Below are 23,779 nucleotides of genomic sequence, written 5' to 3'. Positions count from 1 at the left end.
CATCAGTAAATTATTTTTGCTTCTTTATTTTAATGAGAGAATAATGCAATATTAGGGATCAAACTCAGGACTTCATGCATGTAAGTCCCATACTCTACCATTGATGTCTTACTTCAGATTTCATGCTGGGGTCAAACTCAAAACCTTATGCTTTTTTATTAGTAGTAGTAGTAGTTTAATAATGATTAACATTAAGGTTGTAGGATAAGAGGAGTGCAATTCCATATAAATCCCACCCCCAGAGTGTCATACCCCATCACCTCCATTGGGAAGTTTCCCTATTCTCTCATCCCTCTGGGAGTATGGACCAAAGATCTTTATTGGGTGCAGAACAAGACCTCATGCTTTTAAATCCAACACCAGCCTCTATGCCACCTCCCAGGCCACACTAAAGACCTTTACTAATCAACTTGCTTGTAGTTTCCTAACAAACTCTGAATCCACTAAGTTATGCAAGAAACTATTCACCACTCCTTTTTGTTTTCCTAGAGATCATGAAATCATTTCTCAAATTTGGTATTAAAATCTTCTCCCTTTTGAATGGTGGCAATCTTGACATTACAAATAGTAACAGTTCAGTGAAAGACTGAAACTTGTTTATAGGCAGAAGGCATATCCAGTTAAGCGTAAGGACCCAAGTTCAAGCCCCCAGTCCCCACCTGTAAGGGCGGAGCAAGCATCATGATCAGTAAAGCAGTGCTGCAGGTATTTATCTCTCTTCCTCTCTGTCATCCCCCCCCCTCAATGTCTCTCTGCCAGGAATGGTGAATTTGTTGTTGTTCAGGCACCAAGCCTCAGCAATAACTTTGGTAGCAATTTAAATTTAATTTTAAAAAGCTTGTATATAATATAAACTTGACAACAACTAGGCAATTTGGGTGTATTTGTATGTGTACAAGTATATGTATAAGTGGGAGTGTGCTTGTGTTAAAAAAAAAATATAGGTCCCAAATGGAAATTATTCATGCCACACCCTACACATACTTTCAGACTGTCTCTAACCTAATTTCAGTTCAAGCCTCTCTCCAAAGTGAAGATACTGTATGAACTAACTGAACTAACCAGCCTGGAGCTTTTTGGACAACATGAGTGAGAGAATCTACATGGTCAGGATACATGCCCCTCCCCAGCTGTCCAGTATCTTAAGGTGAGTTTTCTTGAAATTATCACTTTCATTTTGCAAGTAGCCTTGTAACTCTCTTTCCGACTAAAAAAAAGCCTTCCATTTTTGTACAACTCCTTGCAGCTCTTTTTGCTGGATGGGAGTCTGCCTGATTCATGACCCACTTAATAAAGGCAACTAGACATCTAAACTCACTTAGATTTCTTTTGATTTAATAGAGGAAAACAGACCAAAATCCTGATGGTAGTTAGATTAGAAAGATGAGATATTTTTAAGCATTTTTAAAATTCACTGTTGAAGTTGGGCAGTGGCACACCCAGCTGAGCACACATGTCACCATGTATAAGGACCTGGGTTCAAGCCCCTTGGCCCCAACCTGCAGGAGGGAAGCTTTATAAGCAGTGAAGTAAGTACTACAGGTGTCTTTCTGTCTCTCTCCCTCTCTATATCCCCACCCCACATCATTTTTTTCTCTCTGTTTTATCAAAAAAAAAAAGGAAAAGAAAAAGAAAAAAAGTAGCTGGTAGGAACAGTACATTCGTCCTGCGGATACTAAGCTCCAGCCAGACCCTGATGGAAAAAAATATTCATTGTTAGAGTTACTATGAAATTACTGGTAAAATTACTTAAAGTCTACTGTTGGGATGCCACTTTTCAATTAAAAAATACCCTGGAGGGGGAATACCCTGAATTTTAAATTCTTCAGTGGAAAAGGACATCTGTTCTCTCACCTGTTTGTTTTTTGTTGCTTTTCAGTTGTTGTTATTGGTGCTTCTCAACTCTCGGTCAATATTTCTGAATGTAGAGGGGAAGGGGGGGGGAGGGAAAATGGAGAAAGATGCTACAGAACCAAAACTTCCTCCGAAACAGTGAGAGCTGGATTCGAACCTGGTTCACATACATGACAAATCAAGTGCAGGTAATATATATTTTGCCAGGCCTTGTTTTTGTGGCTCTTATCAATACATCTCTTGTGCATTTTAACATGTGCACTCAGCCAGGTACGCCACCACCCAGCCTCATCTGCTGGGCTAGCATCTCGGGCGGGAGAGTTGATCCAGGTACCAAGCTCGTAATACAAATCTTTATTCTTGGGGGAACACCAGAGTCAAGCGTGAGAGCAGCGGGTTAAGCCACGTGGAGCCAGCCGCAATCCCGGTTTGCACGCCTGACCTCCTCTAGGTCGGATGTGGAAGAGAGAGAAACCAGAAACAGAAATGGCTTTTAGAGGATAAAACTTGAAGTGGCAAGTCAGAAACAAAAATGGCTAGGAAAGGGGGTGGAGAAAAGAAAAAGATACACTGGGAAGGTAGAACTTCCTTAGCAACTTGTTGCTATGGTTTTAACTGGTGGGATTAATGTTACCCTGTAGGCAGGGCAGGTCTGGGGGTAGAAAGAAGACAGATCAGTGGGATGGGTGGGATATTTCAGGCAAAACCAATGATTATGTAAATAGGCCATAGTGTCAGCACTGGAGGGGGGGAGTTGGCTTAATGCCTGACACCTTATCAATACTTCTCTTATGGATACAGTCTAGGCAGCATTCCAGAGCTGTCAAAAAGAATATACTCAGGGGACCAGCTGGTGGTGCACCTGGTTGAGTACACATGTTACAGTGCTCAAGGACCCGCCCTCAGTCCCCTCCTGCAGAGGGAAAGCTTTGCAAATGGTGAAGCAGCACTACAGGTGTCTCTCTTTCTCCCTATCTCCCCTACCCTCTCGATTTCTGGCTGTCTCTATCCAATAAATAAAGATTAAAAAAAAAAACTATAAGGAAAAAAAAAATACACTCACCCTCCTTTACCAAAAGCACATTCGGCTTTTGGTACTAGCTTGGTCAGTGATAGACTAACACAGGTTTTTCTTGGGGTCCTGGGATGCAAACACAAGTTCCCTTGATAAGGGAAGACTTCTGATTCTGTCAGACATAGCACAACACCCAGGCCAGTGATACTTTTCAGTGGGTAAGGCGAAGAGTATCACAGGTAAGGATAAGAGTCTACATCTGTACAAAACAGGATGATTTCTTGAAAGATGCCTTTGTGGATTTTGCCTCTTCATATGCTTTTCCTACATTTCATTGGTAACTCTGCTCTGATTTGGAACTATCCTCAGCCTAGCCCCATATTTCACTTACCCTCTCAGTAGATGAGGAATCCTCTGGGTACCTTCCAACAATGACATAGAAGGGAATCCCATCAGTCATGAAGACGTGAGTCGAAGAAAGGGTGGCCATTACAATCTCCACGTCCCACTAGTAAAACAAAAAGACAAGTGGCCTTGGAGGTGGTGCAGTGGATAAAGTATCTGTCTCTCAAGCGTGAGGTCCTGAATGTGATCCTCAGCATCACAGATGCTAGAGCGGTGCTCTAGTTCTCTCTTTTCCACCTCCTTACTTAATAAATTAAAAGGAAAATTGTTAAGGGATTTAGGAATAAAGAAGAGGGCCAAGTGGGCTCAAGGGAAGACACAGGATGCTCTGACATTAAAACAGTGAGAACAACTGAACAAGAGAGCCAAAAGACATGTTCATTATTCTTTATTAACTGCATTTATTTCATTTTAAAGAATTTCTTTCTATCTCCCCTTCTTTCTTTCTCTCTCTCTCTCTCTTTCTTTCTTTCTTAATAATAAAGATAAGAGAGTGGGAAAGGACCAGACATCACTCTGGTACATGTGCTTTGGGGGCTTGAACTCAGAGCCTCATGCTTGAGAGTCCATTGCTTTATCCACTGCTCCACCTCCTGGACCATGTATTCATTTATTGATTTTAAGATATTTGATTCTTTTAAATTTTTATTTCTTTATTTTAATGAGAGATACAAGAAGAGAGAGAGAGAGGCCAGAGCACTGCTCAGCTTTGGCTTATGGTGTACCCATGAATGAACCTGGGACCTCAGAGCCTCAGGAACGAAAATCTTTTTGCGTAAACATTATGCTATCTCCCCAGCCCTGATTTTTTTAAAAAATTATATTTATTTATTTTCCCTTTTGTTGCCCTTGTTTTTTAAATTTTTTTTATTTTTCATATTTATTTATATTTATTTTTCTCTTTTTGTTGCCCTTGTTGTTTTCTATTGTTGTTGTAGTTATTATTGTTGTTGATGTCATCATTGTTAGATAGGACAGAGAGAAATGGAGAGAGCAGGGGAAGACAGAGGTGGAGAGAAAGATAGACACCTGCAGACCTGCTTTACCACCTGCAGGGGGCAGGTGGGGAGCCGGGGGCTTGAATGGGGATCCTTATGCAGGACTTTGTGCTGCCCTTGTCTTTTTGTTTTTGTTTTTGTTTTTTTGCTGTTGTAGTTATTATTGTTGCTGTTATTGATGTCGTTGTTGTTATATAGGACAGAGAGAAATGGAGAGAGGAGGGGTAGACAGAGAGAGGGAGAGAAAGATAGACACCTGCAGGCCTAAGTTTCACCACCTGTGAAGTGACTCCCCTGCAGGTGGGGAGCTGAACTGCCTGATTTTAAGATTTATGTATTTACTAATGGAAATCAGGAGAACAAGAACATATTCTGACATATGCAATGCTGGGCATCAAACTGGAGACCTTATGACTGACAACCCAGTACTTTACCCACTACATCACCTCCCAGACCATAATTAGTGTATTTGTTAAAGAGAAAGAGAGAGAATTACTCCTGCACATTGGATGCCAGGAGTTGAATTCAGGACCTTATATGTGCAAGTATAGTTCCCTCTGTACCACTTCCTAGGCTGTACATTCATTAATCTTAAGTTCCAGGCCCAAAATAAAAAGATAGCAGAAGAATATTGCATCTAAGAAATAGTTTACTAACTTCTGTCATGAACATTAAAAAATGCATTTTTTTTCTTCTTCACACAGAACTCCAGCCCTAAGAGTAGTGCCACTGAATAGCCACTGTGGTCTCCCTCCGGTCCTTTCTTCTCTGCCCTGCATCGCTTTGCAAGAGGATAATTAATCAGTCAGGAGTTAGGACCCAGAAATATTTGGTAGACTTACACGATCTGACAGCTGCCTGGAAATCAATGAAGTGTACTTTAAGAAAGCTCACACCAACTGGAAGTGGTTTGAGACTATTTCATTTCATTTCATGTGTCCATTTGCCCCCTGAGGTTCCATTTTGGACTTTGAACAATTTCATCTTCTTTTCAAAGCTCCTCTTTTTGAAGGAAATGCTCTGTGGTGAGAAAAGAAATAATTATTCATCTAAAACGGACCTCAAGATGTTGTTAGGTTTTATTCTGATGTTCGTCTTCCTTGGTGTCACTCCCTCAGGTAAGCCCAAGGTAAACTAAATTGAAACTTTGTAATTGTAAAGTTCTTTAGGCCAAGGAGACAAAACAATGTATGAATAGTGTTCGAATTACGAGATATAATATGTAGTTGTTTTTAAAGATAACCTTTGAAGTGTGGCTCTTGTGAGTAATTTTGTAAAATCTGCATATTTCTAAAGAGATCACATCCATTACTTGCACAGTCTTCATGCTTCTGACATTTATTGTGTCTATCCTTTGGAATTATTCTGAGCTTGGTAGGGAGACATGTAAGCAGGAAAAGATTACTAAGTGGCACTCAGAGGACTATGCAAATATTTGGCAGAGGAATGCACTATATCAACATTCTTCTATCACATCTACTAGTCATTACTATATGTGTGTTGATAATTGTCTAATGTATCTTACAGACCTATATAAATACTTGGTAATAAATTATAATTTAATAAATTTGTGCATGTAGGTAGAGTCAGTATGTCTGTATACTATAACAAAGTCAAAAATCAATATCAAATGTCTGTGGACTTGTGTGAGTTTTCTGTGACTTTTAGCCAGCTGAAAGGAGAGGAATACTCTATAAAGAAAGTGGGCAGGAAAAGAAGAGGCAAGGGGAGGAAGGAGAAAAGAAGCTAGGGAGAGAAAGAGAATAAAAAGAAAAGAGGAAGAAAATTACTATAGGTACAGTGATGTCCATCGCAGATATTTTTTTTTTTTTTTTTTTTTGCCTCCAGGGTTATTGCTGGGGCTCAGTGCCTGTACCATGAATCCACTGCTCCTGGAGGTCATTTTTTTTCTCCCTTTTGTTGCCGTTGTTGTTGTAGCCTTGTTGTGGTCATTATTGTTATTGTTGATGTCATTCGTTGTTGGATAGAGGACAGAGAGAAATGGAGAGAGGAAGAGAAGACAGAGAGGGGGAGAGAAAGACACCTGCAGACCTGCTTCACCGCTTGTGAAGCGACTCCCCTGCAGGCGGGGAGCCAGGGGCTCGAACCGGGATCCTTATGCTGGTGCTTGTGCTTCACACCATGAGCGCTTAACCCACTGCGCTACTGCCTGACCCCCATCACAGATTTATAATAGCTCTATGTGATCACCTGGAGCAACCATCAGGGCTGTGAATACTTCTAGACCCACTGGAGTCTGTTTCTATTTTTTATATCTCTACTACCTTTCCCTGGTTCTTTTTTTTAATATGAAATAAGACTTTTACTAAAATTTATTTATTTATTTATTTATTGGATAGAGACAGAGATAAATTGAGAGGCAAGGGGTAGATACAGAGAGAACAAGAGAGATGCACACACCTGCAACACTGCTTCACCACTTGTGAAGCTCCCTGACCTCTGCAGGTAAGGGCTGGGGGCTTGAACTTGGGTCCTTGTTCACTGTAATATGTGCTCTCAACCAGGGACACGACCAGCCAACCCCATTCCTTAACTTTCCTATTCTTTGTAAGTGAACTTCTTTTTACACACAACTACCCTGTTAACTACAAGGGTAAGCCCTCCTGTTAATATTTCTGGCTTTGGTTGAAAGGATGTTTGTGTGTAACCACAGGTTAAACTTGGGTTGGAGCTTTATGGGCTTGTGTCTGCTCTGGAAAAGAGGCACTGTGCTTCCTAATCTCTCTTCCCACATGGTGACATGGATTTATCCATTCAGTAAATATTCGTTGAGGACTATGGTCTGGGAGGTGGTACAATGGATTAAGCATTGAACTCCCCAGCATAAGGTCCTAAATCTGACTCCCTGCCATTGCATGTGCTAAAGTGATGTTCTTGTTCCTCTTCCTTCTACTTTTATTTTTCTAATAAATAAGTAAATAAACAAATTTTGTTTAGGATCTACTGTATTCTAGGAATGGTTCTGGGGTATGAGAATGCCAGAGGAAAGAAAACAAAGTCTAACCAAATTTTAGTAAACATTCATTCTAGCAAGAACCGCTAAGGGTTTGTTGTTTGATTTCACCCCAAGGTGAAATGTGTTAACAGAAATAGGGACCATCTTCATAGTATGAGCTTTTTAGGGGACACAGGGGTAACCATGGAAGGAAAACCCAATTTATAACAAAAAGGATCAAAATGAGAATATTCCTCTCCCCAGGAGACTAGTTGTGATTTTAAAATCCTTCAGGTTTGAAATTCAGTTGTTTCTTCTTTTATTTTTTAAAAAATATTTGATTTATTATATTTTGTTGAGAAAGATACAGCAAGAGAAAGACCAGCACTCTGCTCTGCTCTGGTTTACAGTGGTGCTGGAGCTTGAACCTGGGACTTTAGAACCTCAGGAATGATAGTCTTTTGCATAACCATTATGCTGTCTCCTCAGCCCTGACTAAGGATAAACAGTGGTGCTGTCTTCTGTAAAACCATAAACAGTACCTACAAAATAGCTCACCTGAACAGTGTGCTGCTTTGCCTTACTAGTAACCTAGGTTCAAGTCTGGGTTCACCTCATATGATAGCTTTCCATTTATCTTTATCTCTCTATTTAAATCTCTATCTAAAAAAATTGGCTTGGGAGAGTGAAGCCCTAGCAATGATAAAACAAACAAAATACATAAATAATCAATGGGCAATCTTATCTACTTGGTCTTTTTTAAATTGTACTTGATTTTCTATTATTGGAGACCATGAATTTGAGAGGGGAGAGGGAGAGAGACAGTCCTACTTCACCACTAGTGAAGCCCCCACCCCATAGGGACCAGGGGCTTGAACCTAAGTCCTTGTGCACTGTGATGTGGGCACTTAACCGGGTGTGCCACCACCTGGCCCCTCCCCTTACGTAATTAGTATTAATAGTTGTTTATACTTTAGTGTTTGTCAAAACCTTGCTGAAAGTGAGTGTTGATATGCAGGTCTGTGGGACCAGCAAAGAGAAAGGAAGTATCATCAAGTAGAATAAATAGATCAAAAGATTAAGTTGTAGGATGCAAAGGAAATTTTCTTTGTCTCAGGCTGGTGCTGACACTTTATCTAAATCTCTCAGGATTCCCAACACTGGGCTGGAGAATGTGCTGCCCTCTCCACTGAAGTCACTCCTGCACAATCCCTTGCTGTCCTTAGCTGCCTTTATCTTTTGAAGCAAATGAAGACCAATGGAGCCTGATCAAAGGCACATCTCAGCTGCCTAGAATGGAAAATACTTAGTGTTAATAGGTCACATTTTGTGGTTGATTGGTGGGCAGAGAGGCACAGAGATTGTGAGTTGCTAGGGTCCTCAGCTGTCATCACTTCCTGGGTTTTGGTTTTTGTTTTGATAGGGAGAGTAAGGCAGAGAGGAGTGAAAGAGACCACAGCACTGATGATTCTCCCAGTGTGTTGGGGATGTCACATACATGGCAAAGTAGCACACTATCCATGTGAGCTATTTCCCCAACCCCCTCCTCTGTTTTTATTGGAAGAGGTGAAATGTCTTGCTTAAAATCATAGAGCTTGGGAGCTGGGGAGACAGCATAATAGTTATACAAGCAAATTTCATGCCCAGGGCTCTGAGCTCCCAGGTTCAATCACCTGCAGAGCTCATATCTGAATAGTGTGTTGAGGGCTGGGAAAACAGTATAATGATTATGCAAAAGACTTTCATGCCTGAGGCTCCTAGACCCCAGGTTCAATCCCTAGCCCCACCATAAACCAGAGCTGAGCAGTGCTCTGGTCTCTGTCTCTCATTACAATAAAACTACAAATAAAATATGAAAAAAAGAAAGTGACAGACCTTTAAAAAAATAGTGCATTTAGGGAGTCGGGCTGTAGCGCAGCGGGTTAAGCGCAGGTGGCGCAAAGCACAAGAACGGGCATAAGGATCCCGGTTCGAACCCCGGCTTTCTACCTGCAGGGGAGTCGCTTCACAAGTGGTGAAGCAGGTCTGCAGGTGTCTATCTTTCTCTCCCCTCTCTGTCTTCCCCTCCTCTCTCCATTTCTCTCTGTCCTATCCAACAATGACAACAACAATAATAACTACAACAATAAAACAACAAGGGCAACAAAAGGGAATAAATAAATATATATATAAATATATATATAAGTCAAAAAAAGTGCATTGATAAAAAGTAATGATAATGAAACTTTTAAAAATTAAATTAAATAATTATACAGCTTTGTACCAGGACCACAACTGCAGTCTCTAAGTCTGAGTCCCCTGCCTCTCAATGTCATGTAAATATTGTATCATTCGAGTGAGTGATGAGTTTGGCCAAACACCCAGAATCTACAGCCAAGAGCAAGCAGCATGTCTTCCTGGAGACTCTTCCAGCCAGTGTTCCTGGTGGGGGAAATAAATCACTGCAATCAAGCAGAATGCTTGCCATGTCTGTCTGTCTGTCTGCCTGTCTGCCTGCCTGCCTGCCTGCCTGCCTGCCTGTCTGTCTGACTGTCTGACTGTCTGACTGTCTGACTGTCTGACTGTCTGACTGTCTGACTGTTTGTCTGCCTGCCTGTCTGTCTGTCTGTCTGTCTCTCTGACTGTTCCAGTTGTTCACTTGTGCTCTTGGTTTCCTGTCCTTTTGCCCTCTGCCTTAGACATTATTTGTCTAATCCCTGGGGAAATATTTTGATGAAGCAAAGTCAGACAAAGACTAAGACAGGAAAGGGAAAGAGGAAGAAAGAGGGAAGACTGAAATTTAGAGGGTAGAAACAAATACCTTTCTGTCTAAAAGAAATGGAAAGTGGGGAGTCGGGTGGTAGCGCAGTGGGTTAAGTGCAGGTGGTGCAAAGCGCAAAGACTGGCATAAGGATCCCGGTTCAAGCCCCTGGATCTCCACCTGCAGGGGAGTTGCATCACAAGCAGTGAAGCAGGTCTGCAGGTGTCTATCTTTCTCTCCCCCTCTCTGTCTTTCCCTCCTCTCTCCATTTCTCTCTGTCCTATCCAACAATGATGACAACAATAATAATAACTACAACAATAAAACAAGGGCAACAAAAGGGAAGAGAGAGAGAGAGAAAGAAAGGAAGGAAGGAAGGAAGAAAGAAAGAAAGAAAGAAAGAAAGAGAGAAAGAAAGAAAGAGAGAAAGAAATAGAAAGTGGTCCTGAAGAGAGATCATGGTCAAGTCTAAGGCAGGTTTACTCTCTCCCTGGAAAGCATTGGGTGTCCACCTTGAAGAATAGTGACCACATGGTAGTATCCATCAAAGAGGCTCTGGAGAGGCAATCTGCCAGACGCCAACCCCAGTAGAAGGGAGAATGCATGGAATTACTGAAGAGTGTTTCTCTGAGCTCAAATATTATTAGCGACGTAGCCTTAGGATTCCATTCTGCCAGGCAATCGATTGCTTTATAATTTTTTTTAACTTACAGATGTATCTTTATTTGATCTACAGTTGCAGTTTGTATGATGGACTCTTCTTTTTTTAATTTATTTTTTATTTAAGAAAGGATAAATTAACAAATCCATAGGGTAGGAGGGGTACAACTCCACACAATTCCCACCACCCAATCTCCATATCCCACCCCCTCCCCTGATAGCTTTCCCATTCTCTATCCCTCTGGGAGCATGGACCCAGGGTCATTGTGGGTTGCAGAAGGTGGAAGGTCTGGCTTCTGTAATTGCTTCCCCGCTGAACATGGAAGTTGACTGGTCGGTCCATACTCCCAGTCTGCCTCTCTCTTTCCCTAGTAGGGTGGGTCTCTGGGGAAGCGGAGCTCCAGGACACATTGGTGGGGTCTTCAGTCCAGGGAATTCTGGCCGGCATCCTGATGACATCTGGACCCTGGTGACTGAAAAGAGAGTTAACATACAAAGCCAAACAAATTGTTGAGTGCTTTATAATTTTTTAAAGACTTGTTTATTACAAGGGGCCAGGTGTGGTGTGCCTGGTTAAGCACACACACTACCATGCACAAAGACCCATGTTTGAGCCCCCGCTCTCCACCTATGGAAGGAAGCTCCACAAGCAATAAAGCAAGTACTGTAGTGTCTCTATGTCTTTCTCCCCCTCTATCTACCCTGCTCCTCTTAATTTCTCCCTGTCCTATCAAAAAAAGAAAGAAAGAAAGAAAGAAAGAAAGAAAGAAAAGAAAGAAAAGGAAAAAAGAAAATATGATCACAGGAAGCAGTGAATTTGTTGTTCAGGTACCACACTCCAGTAATAATAATAATAACTCTTGTGGCAATACAAATAATGAGATTTATTTATTATTATATATGACAGAGGGAGAGGGAGAATTTCACATAAGACAGAAAGAATGGGGGAGTCGGGCTGTAGCGCAGCGGGTTAAGCGCAGGTGGCACAAAGCACAAGGACCGGCATAAGGATCCCGGTTCGAAACCCGGCTCCCCACCTGCAGGGGAGTCGCTTCACAGGCGGTGAAGCAGATCTGCAGGTGTCTGTCTTTCTCTCCTCCTCTCTGTCTTCCCCTCCTCTCTCCATTTCTCTCTGTCCTATCCAACAACGACAACAACAATAATAACTACAACAATAAGACAACAAGGGCAACAAAAGGGAATAATTAAATAAAATAAATATTTTAAAAAAATGACAGAAAGAATGAGTGAGGGAAGGAAGCCAGAGCACCACTCTGATTATCTGCTGCACTGAGGATAGCACCTGGAATCCCAGCCATGCAAGTGTGCTACCCTATTAGTTGAGCTACTCCCCAGCTGTGGTAAATTGCCTTAAATAGCAGTAATGTGGGAAGTATAATACTAACAATACAGCAATGAAATTAGCAACAACAACGAACATGTGTTCACAGACATGGATTGTCAATTTTGGAGTGCTAGAAAGGAGATCTTGGTAGAGGGAGCAGTTTTTTTTTTTTTTTGTCGCCTGAATCCTGGAGGAATCTCCTGGACTGGAGGAAAAACTGTCACCTTGGAAATTAGAGCCCATATTAGTCACTCATTCCCTGGGGTCCCTGGGCAAGTCATTGCCCATCATAGTCCCTGGGGACCTCCACTCCCAAAATGAGGAATTTGGGTAATATTTTGAAAAGTCTAGTCAGTTTGCTTAGCATGAGAGAGGACAGGAAGAGAGGAAGAGGATAGAGCATGAGTAGCTCAGCTTGAGCATAAACTGGTACTCGGGATGAAATGGCTACCATTGGGGTCTCAGCTATGCAAGTGGATACTCTCACAGACTGCATTATCTCTCTGCGTTTAAATACTTTTAGGGGTATTTTCCAGCTCTACTGTCTTCACTTCCTTATCAATTGACTTTTTCTTTACATGTATATATATATTTAAATTTTTAATTATTATCTTTATTTATTGGATAGAGCTAGCCAGAAATCGAGACAGTAGGGAGACATAGAGAGGAAATAGACAGAGAGACACCTGCAACACTGCTTTACCACTCCTGAAGATTTCTCCATGGGGGTGGCCTAGAACCCAGGTCCTTGCGCTTTGTAACATGTGCACTCAACCAGGTGTGCCACTACCGGCCCCTCACTTCACTTTTTCTTCCTCTTTAATTACAGCTGGAATGATGTAAGAATACAGATGTTCTTACAGCCCTCTCCCTTTTTGCTGCAGGGAATTAACTTCTCTTTTTTTAATACTTAAAAAATTAATGTTTTTATTTATGTATTGGATAGATAACAGCCAGAAATTAAGAACATGGGGAAGATAGAAAGGGAAAGAGGCAGAAAGACACCTAAAGCATTTTTTGACCACTTGTGAAGTTTTCCCCCTGAAGGTGGGGACTGGGACCTGAATCCAGGTCCTTATACATTATAACATGTGCATTCAACCAGGAGCTCCAGTATCCAGCTCCAGGAAATTGACCTCTTAAAAACATTTATGGGAGTCAGTCAGTAGCTCAGCGGGTTAAGCGCACGGTGCAAAGCACTAGAACCAGCAGAAGGATCCCGGGTCGAGCCCCCAGATCCCCACCTGCAAGGGAGTTGCTTCACAGGTGGTGACACAGATCTGCAGGTGTCTCTCTTTCTCTCCTCCTCTCTATCCTCCCCTCCTCTCTCCATTTCTCTCTGTCCTATCCAACAACAACAACATCAATAACAATAATAATAACTACAACAATAAAACAAAGGCAACAAAAGGGAATAAACAAAGATTTTTTTAAAACATTTATTTATTTACTTGGTAAGACAGAGAGAAATTGAGAGGGGAGGGGGACACAGAGAAAGAGAAAGATAGGTACCTGAAGCACTGCTTCAACCATCCTGAAGCTTCTCCCCCCCATCAGATGTGCAGGTAGGGATTGGAGTCTTGAACCTGGGTCCATAAGCATGGTAATGTGTGTGCTCAACCAGGTGCACCACCAACCAACCCCTGGGAAACTGACTTTGAGAAACCCAAGTGCCCACAGTTAGGAGTCACTCACTGTTCAAGAGTGATGTCTTGACTTGGCAATGAATCCTTGAGTGTTTCTTAGAATACCAGTCGAGTCTAATTAACAGAGTGGTAAGTCAGCTTGTAAAACTTTGATCTACACATAGATTTCCAGGAATCCATCTATTCTGTAAATAAGAGACCCTTACTCCAGAAACCCCTAGCACACCTGAGACTTGTGGTTTGGAGCTGTAAGCTTGATCACTCTGCCTCCTTCCTCTGATGTCAGAAAATGCTGTTATAGCTTTTTGTGATTTATTTATTCATGGCACATCATCAAATATTTATTGAGGCCCTAGTCTCAAAGAACTAATTGTGGAAGCCCTTGCCCTTTCCCTTCTACAAGAAGGACAAGCCATCCAATTTTCCCGACCTACCTTATAACTCTGTTCCAGTAATGCCAGTCACCTTGGCTTCTGTTTAGAAAAGGTTCAGGAAGCTTGGTGATATTAGGTTGAAAACATTAAACCTTTGGCCTTCCTTCCTTTCTTCTTATACTTGGCATGGTATCTCTAGGTCAATATAGGTCTGTACCAGTCAGCCTGGGCTGTCAAAACATCCTGCCACAGACTGTACAGCCTAAACAACAGGAAAAAAACTTTTTAAAAATTTTCTTTTGGAAAAAAATATTTTATTTTGGATAAAGACAAAGAGAAATTGAGAGAGATGCAACTGTAGCACTACTTCACCACTTGTGGATTCCCCTCCACCCCCACTTCCCGCCCCCTAGGTGGGGATCAGGAGCTCAGGGTAAAAAAAAAAAAAAAAAAAAGTTCTCAGGGCTAGAAATCCATACTCAAGGAGGGAGCAGATTTGGTTTCTGATGAGGATACTCTGGCTTGCTAACAACAGCCTTGTTATCATGTCTTCACACAGTTGCATTTCAGTGCTTGTGTGGGGAAAAAAGATGTCCATTTTTCTTCTGAGGACACAAATCCTATCACATTTGTGCTTTGATTGGTCATGTATGTCTCTCTCTCTCTCTCTTCTTCCCCTTCCCTCTCTGTCTCCCTCCCTCCTTCCCTCTTCTCTTCCTTCCCTCCCTTTCTGCTTCTATCTAAAAATAAATAAAAATGTTAAAGGCTTCAGGGTACTGTCTTTCCTACCCATTGCCTACATTTCCAGTAAGGTTTTGAGACTTTATAGAGTGCTGTCCTGGCAGCCAACCAACTGACCTGCTCTAGGATATTAGGATAAAAAGAAAAGGAAAGGGGAAAAAATGAAATGGTATTGTATGCTTTACATTGGGTTCTAGTTCTCCCCCACCGAGAGAATTAGATCAGTCCAGTTAATTTCGCGGGCCTGCTTGGCCCCGCCCCTAGGGACCCGGCCAGAGTTTCAGAGTTCGAGAGTGGGAGAGGGTTCCTGAGTTCAAGAGTGCCAGAGTTTCAGAGGGTTCCCCAGTACGAGAATTCGAGAGTTCCAGAGTTGGAGAGTTCCTGAGTTCGAGAGTAAGAGAGAGAGTGCTTGTGCCGCCGCAAAGAGACAGCAGAGTTCTGTTTGGTGATTAGTTTGTCTTAGTTTATGAATCGTTGTTCCTGAATAAAGAATTACAGCAGCCCTGCCCAGCCGTTGTCTCCGCGTCTCTGTTCACCACTGCGAAGCCAACCCGGCCGGCAAGAGCCTCCGAAATTTTAACAACAAAATGGCATGACATGAAGCAAAATGAAATGAATAATAAGCTGGTCTGCAGGGAAGCTCACCTGATTACTGTGCTGCTTTGCCATGCACATGACCCAGGTTAGAGCCAGCCCCCTACCACACTTAAGGAAGTTTTGGTGCTGTTGTGTCTTTCTTTCCCTTTGTTTCTTTCAGTCTATTTTATAAAATTGACCCCAAGGGTGGGGGAGATAGCATATTGGTTATGCAAAAAGATTTCCATGCCTGAGGCTCCAAAGTCCTATGTTCAATCCCCAGTAACATCATAAGTCAGAGCTGAGCAGTGCTCTGAAAAAAATCAACCCCAACCTATAGTGATAAAAAATAATATAGTATAATATAATATAATATAATATAATATAATATAATATAATATGCATTGAATCTGGTAACTTGGAACCTAAGGCTTGAAAGTCTTTTGAAGAGTCATTATGCTAACCCTTCCCCCTCATTTATACTTTTAATATGCTTTCTTGAATGGAAGAGAGATGGGTAAAACACAGCTCAACCCCCATCTTATCTCTACTGCAATTTATCTGAAGGTGCCCAGAGAATTATGGGTGTACCTTGAATTGTTACTCCCTTAGTAAAGCAAAGGTCTTGCTCACAGAAGTGAATGTGTGCTTTTATGCTTTCCTTTCTACTAATAATCTTTAGGTCATTTTTTTAAAAAAAAACTTATTTATTTACTTATTAATTGATGAGAAGGAGAGAAAGAGAATCAGTGTATCACTCTGGCATATAAGGTACTCAGGATCCAACTTGGGACCTGTATCTGTAAGTCAGGTGATCTACCCACTGTGCCACCTCCCACACTCAGTTTTGACTGAGTAACTTTGGGAGTAAAGGGGGGGGGGGCCTTGCTCATCATCACTTCCCATTGTGTCTCAGTGGGGGGAAAGCTCTCTCCAGTAAAGCATACAGTATGGAAGGTCTTGTGGGCTACTGATAGGCTCTGAATATACAGCATGGGTAATATCTAAGACAACAGAGAGCTCTCTTGTTTTAAAATGTGATAGCTTAGCCTTGAAAAGCAACAAAACTGATCTTGACTGGACGCCAAAATCATTTCTTTGACTTGCTTGTTTGAAATCAGGCTGCACCTTTAGGCTCGCTGACATTTAGTGGTGAAGAATGTCAGAAGCTGGGGGACCGGGTGGTGGTGCACCTGGCTAAGTGCACATATTACAGAAGCTGGTTACTGAGCAGGAGGGTCTGCATGAGGAAGACCTCAGGAAGGAGGCAAGGGGACAATGCAAGACACATAGTGATGTCTAGTGCACAGGATCTGGCCTGCCTCCTTCACTGGTGCAGTCAGTAAATAGATGCCTATGTGAAGCTCTGGGTACCACATAAACATCATCAAATATGATGGATATTGTGCCTGCCATCGTGGATCTCAACAGGCAGGAGAGCCAAAGATGAATGTGCGACCAGCCTTGATAAGGGGTGGAGTGCAGTGATGGGTAACAGTAGCATGTGGTCCAAGACATCATGCCCAGTCCAAGTTTCACTTTGTGTTTTCCCTTTTGTCCTTGTTTCTTACTCCCTGTGATTCTGACAGCCACAGCAGGATTCAGGTCAATAGCTGAAAATGAGGATGCCCTCCTTAGACATTTATTCCAAGGCTATCAGAAGTGGGTTCGTCCCGTGTTAAATTCCAACGATACCATAAAAGTATACTTTGGATTGAAAATCTCTCAGCTGGTGGATGTGGTAAGTCATGGATGGCACTGAGATAAAAAGAACAAGAATTCCTTAATCTGTTTCTTGGTGAGAGAAAATGTGCACCAAGAAATCAGCAACATGACCCCCCTTAGAAGGATGGAAAGTGGCATGGGGTTCATTAGCACACTATTACCCTGGAGAGCTCTTAGCCAGTGGCTGGGTGGTGGACATAGTTACTAGGACAGTCAGTGCCTCTCTGGCTGGTTTGGTAGAGTGCCCAAAGTGAGTCTCCAGAATAAAGAACCAGGGCTCAGAGAGGAGATGAACCCAGAGCTGATAGATGTCATCTCAGTAGCTCAGAGCTGGCAGGGGTGCATGCAGAAAAAAAGGAAAGGTGGTGACAACACTACATGCATACCTGTAAAACCCCATTACTCTACTGATGCCTTTATGCCTCCATATCTTTTTCTGAATTCACTCCCATGTCTTCCATGATCATGGTGCTGGGGAATCACTACAAGGTCATCCCTCTGAGACCACCCCTCACCCCAGAATAACTCATATTGCTCAGATACCCTCCCTCACAACAGAGAGAGAGAGAGAGAGAGAGAGAGAGAAGCCAGCTGACTCTGACCCAGGATTTCTAGAAAATCATGCAAAGTCTATGTCTAACACAGTACATATTTTGTTTTGCTTTCACCTTTATCATGCCATCTGGGTTATACAGTTTTACATAAACATCACCCCAAGGACATTGATAGCTTTAATTCTTGCTTTCTCATATCAGATATGCACTTCACTTTAAAAACTCTATGCTACTCCACTACTCTTTAGTTGAGAATTCTTTACACTCTGGACTCATTAGTCTCAGAGAGGTCTGTCTTTCCTTCCTTCTTACCTTCCTTCCTTCCTTCTCTCTTTCTTTTCTATTTTTATTAGTAATTTAATAGTGGTTCACAAGACTATAAAATCACAAGAGGGTATAGTTCCACACTACAAGCAGAGAGAAGTCTTTTTAAGAATGACACACACACACACACAATACCTCAACTTCATCTCATTTGAATTTATATCTGGGTTTTGTTTTTTTTTTTTGTCATTTTCTTAGGATGAAAAGAACCAGCTGATGACAACAAATGTGTGGCTCAAACAGGTAAATAAATGTTAATACAAGAGTTGGAGGAAATGGTATAATGGTTATGTAAACAAACTCTAATGCCTGAGGCTCCAAGGTCCTAAATTCAATCCCTCATACCACCATAAACCAGAGCTGAGCAGTGCTCTGGTAAAATAAATAATATTTTAAAATGTTAATGCAAGGACTTTTATCTGCCAATCTAGCTATTTAATTTATTTTATATTTAGGAAGACTCTCACTGGGAAAAAAAAGACCATTGTTGTGAAGAATTGCATGTCCTTGGGCTCCTCAGGGTGGGAGAATGGTTGGGAAAGGTTTATTCTTTTGGCCCCTAGGATCTTATACTTGCTACATGTCTAAACACCACACTGAGAGTGTCAAAATAAAAACAAAAATGATAAAAAATTTCCTCTTTATTTTTTATTTTATTTGTTTATTGGATAGAGACAGAGAAATTGAAAAAAGAGTAAAAAGAAAGAGAGACCTGCAGCACTGCTTCACCAATTTTGACTTTTCCCCCTATAGGTAGGGACTGGGGTCCTGAACCTGGGTGTTTGTATCTTGTAACATGTCTGCTTTACCATGTATGCAACCATTTGGTCCCAAACCTCCTCTTTCTTCATTTCCCTCCAAAATATTAAAAACTGTGTCCAACTTCACATACCAGGAAAGAATTAAGTTCTAACCAATATGTTCCATGATCGTATCCAACCAGCATGTCTGTGTGGGAACCCCAGAGATCCCTGACTAGGCCCCCAGGTGATGGGGTAGCCTTTTGCCCTTATTTAACTTTTGTTGTCCTCACTTTGTCTGACATGGTTAGCTCTGGAGTGATTGGGGGATGTGTAACAGGAGGTAGGTGAGGAGGGTATCTAGGTCTAAGTAGAAACTGTTATGTACTTTAAGGTACTTTTTAGTTCTTTATACTTTCTTGTTTCATTTACTGACTCACTGAAAATTATTGTGCATTTTTGTTTTAAGGTATATATTTTCCCCTAACTTATGGATACATGCACATATGTCTTATCTCATGGGCCCTGGTCTGTATCTAGGCTTTGAGGTTTTGATAAGAAGTGCTATGTGGCACTATTTTTATTTTACTGATTTTTATCTTACAAACTGGTTTGTCTTTCTCCTTCAGAAAGTAACCAAAACCCTAGAAATCATAAATAGATTATCAACATTGAGTCACTAGACCTACATGACAAAGCACTTTAGTGCCCTGACTGCTCAGATTCTGTGTGGTCATATTCAAGGTCAAGGAAACTGCACTGCAAGCACCTTAACAGTAATGGAAAACAAAAATCCATCTTTCTTCAAAAGCAGAGTTGGATCATCTGCTTAGATGTTATTATATTATATGGAAAATTAACTCACCCAACAAACATTTTCTAAGCACTGCTATACACCAGGCACAAATAGCAAAAAGACAAGATACTGAGTGTCAGAACTTCATTGAGACATAGTTTGTTCTCTTTCCATGGTGATCTGGAGGAAAATACAGCTATCTGCCAAGGCCAGCCTTTCAAACTGACAGAGTTACTTCAACAGCTGACTCCCATTTTTCCTTTGCTGGTTGGTTGGTTGGTTGGTTGCTTGCTTGCTTGCTTGCTTAGTTTCACCACCAAAGTGACAGATAGGTTTCAGTGCCTGCATGACTCCATATCTCCCAGTGACCATATTTTTCTTTCCATTTTGATAGAGAGTGAGAGTCAGAGAGAGGGAAAAAGAGACAGAAAGAGAGACACAGCACTGTTTTACTGCTCATGAAGCTTCTCCCCCGCCTCCACAGGTGGGGGGCTAGGGATTTGAACCCAGGTCATTGAGCAAGGTAACATGTGCTGTACAGAATGCAACCTATCCACCCCCTACAACCACCCCTGCTGATTCCTATATTCCTGCTCTAGATTTTAAAAATTCAACAAAATAATAAAATTTTCATTGGCTTCATTCCCCCAAGCTAATCTTTGAGAAGAAAAAAAAAAAAAAATCTGCCATGCAAGAGTTAGGAACTCAAGCAGATTGAGTTAGGTGTCAAAATGCCTGCTTCAGAACCTTGGACAAGTCCTCTCATCCCTCTGACCCTCAATCTACTCTCTAAAACAGAGTCAATGTCCTACTCACAGTGTTGTGGAAGTTACTTAGTTTTTTGTTTTTTGTTTATTACCAGAGCACTAATCAGCTCTGGCTTATGGTGGTGTAGGGGATTGAACCTGGGATGTTGGAGCCTCAGGCATGAAAGTCTCTTTGCATAACCATTATGCTATCTACTCCCATTCTGTTGGAGGTTAAATGGGATCATGTGTGTGAATGTGGCATTTTCTAGCAAGTAATAAATGTTATTTCTGGATTGTGTACTACTTTGCTGTGTGCAAGACCCAGGTCTGAGCCCAGTCCCCAACACATTGGTGGGAACTTTGGTTCTGTTATCTATCTATCTATCTATCTATCTATCTATCTATCTATCTATCTACTTATCTACTTCTATCTATCATCTATCTATCTATCTATCTATCTATCTATCTATCTATCTATCTATCTATCTATCTGGGGGAGAAGTCATCCCAGAGTAGCAAAGACTCAGAGGTGATATTAAAAAATTCATTTCTTCGTGCCTCCTTTGTTAAGTTCCCAGTTCATAGCTTTGACAACTCATGAATATAATAGGAATATGAGATACATGTTCTGTTATTATCTTTAAAATTAAAATGAACAAAAATTAACTTGATTTTGAAGATTTCACACACCTGACTTTAAGATGACAGTATCCCAGGTATTTGAGACAATAGCAAAGAATAAGTTTGTCCCTTACTATTTTCTAACCTGAGTATTAAATTAAGATTAAATCCAGGCATAGCTCAGTGACAAAGAGCATTCCTTGTACATACCTGAGACACCAGAGTTGGATCATCTGCTTAGATGTTATATTATATAGAAAATTAACTCACCCAACAAACATTTTCTACTTGTGTTTTCTTTTCTGATCTTGTTTTTCAACTTCGGCCTGAGAGTGAGATCATCCCATATTCATGCTTCTGTTTCTGACGTATTTCACTCAACATGATTTTTTTCAAGGTCCATCCAAGATCGGCTGAAAATGGTGAAGTCACCATTTTTAATAGCTGAGTAGTATTCGATTGTGTATATATACCACCACTTGCTCAGCCACTCATCTGTTGTTGGACACCTGGGTTGCTTCCAAGTTTTGGCTATTACAAATTGTGCTGCCAAGAACATATGTGTACACAGATCTTTTTGGATGGATATGTTGGGTTCCTTAGGATATATCCCCAGGAGAGGAATTGCAGAATCATAGGGTAGGTCCATTTCTAGCCTTCTGAGAGTTCTCCAGACTGTTCTCCACAGAGGTTGGACCAATTTGCATTCCCACCAGCAGTGTAGGAGGGTTCCTTTGACCCCACACCCTCTCCAGCATTTGCTGCTGTTCCCTTTTCTGATGTATGACATTCTCACAGGAGTGAAGTGGTATCTCATTGTTGTCTTTATTTGCATTTCTCTGACAGTCAGAGACTTGGAGCATTTTTTCATGTGTTTCTCGGCCTTTTGGATCTCTTCTGTGGTGAATATTCTGTCCATGTCCTCCCCCCATTTTTGGATGGGGTTATCTGTTGTCTTGTTGTTGAGTTTGGCAAGCTCTTTATATATGTTGGTTATTAAACTCTTGTCTGATGCATGTAAAGATCTTCTCCCATTCTGTGAGGGGTCTCTTGGTTTGGGTAGTGGTTTCTTTTGCTGTGAATAAGCTTTTTAATTTGATGTAGTCCCATAGGTTTATACTTGCCTTAGTCTTCTTTGTAATTGGATTCGTTTCATTGAAGATGTCTTTGAAATTTATGCAGAAAAGAGTTCTGCCAATATTTTCTTCTAAGTATCTGATAGTTTGTGGTCTAACATCCAAGTCCTTGATCCACTTGGAATTTACTTTTTGTATTTGTTAAAATACAGTGGTTCAGTTTCATTCTTCTGCATGTTTCAACCCATTTTTTCCAACACCATTTGTTGAAGAGACTCTGCTTTCCCCATTTAATAGTCTGGGCCCCTTTGTCAAAGATTAGATGTCCATAGGTGTGGGTCTCCCCAACAAACATTTTCTGAGCACCTGCTATGTACCAGGCACAAATAGCAAAAGACAAGATACTGAGTTTCAGAACTTCATTGAGACATAGTTTGTTCTTCTCTTTCCATGGTGATCTGGAGAAAAATACAGCTGTCTGCCAAGGCCAGCCTTCCCTGAGCCCTTTTCCTCTGATGGTCAGAAACACCACTGGAAGCCATTATCAAACTCTTTGTTTTATTATTTTATTTTTCTAACAATTCTTGACTACCCCACTAAAAAAAATCCATATAAACTTACACTGATTTGAAGGCTCCATTTATGGAAAAGTAATTTGTGATTTCCATTTTAAAAGAAAACTTAAGATTTAGGCTTAAGCGAAATTTTGTTCTAGAACGTGGAAAAAAACTCAACATTCGTGTCTTATAATACAGGCACTAATCTGTAAGAAAGTTCAATGTTAAAATCGCATTCATGATGTGGGTTAAAAGTTGCTCTTTTCAGAATTAAGAAGCCTGCAGGGAGTCGGGCAGTGTGCAGCATGTTAAGCACACATGGCGCAAAGCCCAAGGACTGGCAAGGACTGGTGTTCGAGTCCCTGGGTCCCCACCTGCAGGGGGGTAGATTCACAGGTGGTGAAGAAGGTCTGCAGGTGTCTATCTTTCTCTCTCCCTCTCTGTCTTCCCCTCCTCTCTCCATTTCTCTCTGTCCTAACAATAGTAACTACAACAACAGTAAAAAAAAACAAGGGCAACAAAAGGGAAACTAACTAACTAAATAAATAAATAAATAAATAAATAAATAAAGCCTGCAGAGGGGCCGAGTGGTGGTGCACCTGGTTGAACACACACATTACAGTGCACAAGGACCCAGGTTTAAGCCCCCAGTCCCCACCTACAGGGGGAAGTCTTCACAAGTGTTCGTGAAGTATGGCTGCAGGTGTATCTCTGTCACTCTTCCTCTCAACCTTCCCCTTCCTCTCAGTTTCTGTCTCTATCCAATTAAATAAATAAAGATAAATTAAAAAAAAAAAAAGAAGAAGCCTGCAGTATACTCCCATGTTTTTCTCAGTCAGAGATGAACTTGTTCTCTGGCCCACTGAATCCTTGCTCCCCTATTTGCCACAGTAAATTCAGCTCTCTTTCCCAGAAATGCTGCCTATGTTTGGGAAGGACTTTTCAAGTCTTGAATCAAACATGCTGTCTGAACACAGCTATTATTTCTAAGATCTTCCTTCAAGAAGGCAAGAGGATAATATCCAGGCATCCACCAGGGTTTCAGAGAAAACCAGAAATTCTCACAGTTTCCTAGAGAGCAGGGTGGAGAATTTGGACTCTGTCTCCTCATCCTGACATGGTGGACTTTAGCATTTATAGTCATTTGGAAATGTGAGGCTCAGCCAACATCATGGTGACATCTTGCTGGAAATTCAGTGAACCTTCTGGAAGGGTGTGTCAGAGGAACCTCTGACTTCCTAGGGACACCAGATTTGTGAGGAAAGTCTCAATCTTGCACATTGGTGATAAATAGCAGTCTAAGCATGAGACTCGGGAGGTCTGTATC

General features: G+C 41.4%; 1 protein-coding gene across 1 annotated transcript in view; it reads left to right on the top strand.

Annotated features, from left to right (window-relative positions):
- The first annotated feature begins 1,034 nt into the window (after nt 1-1,034).
- CHRNB3 (cholinergic receptor nicotinic beta 3 subunit) overlaps nt 1,035-23,779 on the top strand; it is a 44,026-nt gene continuing 21,281 nt past the window's right edge. Inside the window, exons 1-4 of the mRNA XM_060181438.1 lie at nt 1,035-1,147; nt 4,977-5,390; nt 16,900-17,051; nt 18,112-18,156. Of these exons, the coding sequence (XP_060037421.1) occupies nt 5,141-5,390; nt 16,900-17,051; nt 18,112-18,156 (447 nt within the window). The 5' untranslated portion in view covers nt 1,035-1,147; nt 4,977-5,140. The remainder of the gene's footprint in view (nt 1,148-4,976; nt 5,391-16,899; nt 17,052-18,111; nt 18,157-23,779) is intronic.

Source organism: Erinaceus europaeus, chromosome 2 (genome assembly GCF_950295315.1).
Source record: "Erinaceus europaeus chromosome 2, mEriEur2.1, whole genome shotgun sequence".
Taxonomy (NCBI): domain Eukaryota; kingdom Metazoa; phylum Chordata; class Mammalia; order Eulipotyphla; family Erinaceidae; genus Erinaceus; species Erinaceus europaeus.
Note: the sequence above shows the minus strand (reverse complement) of the source record. Positions and strands in the feature narration are given on the sequence as shown.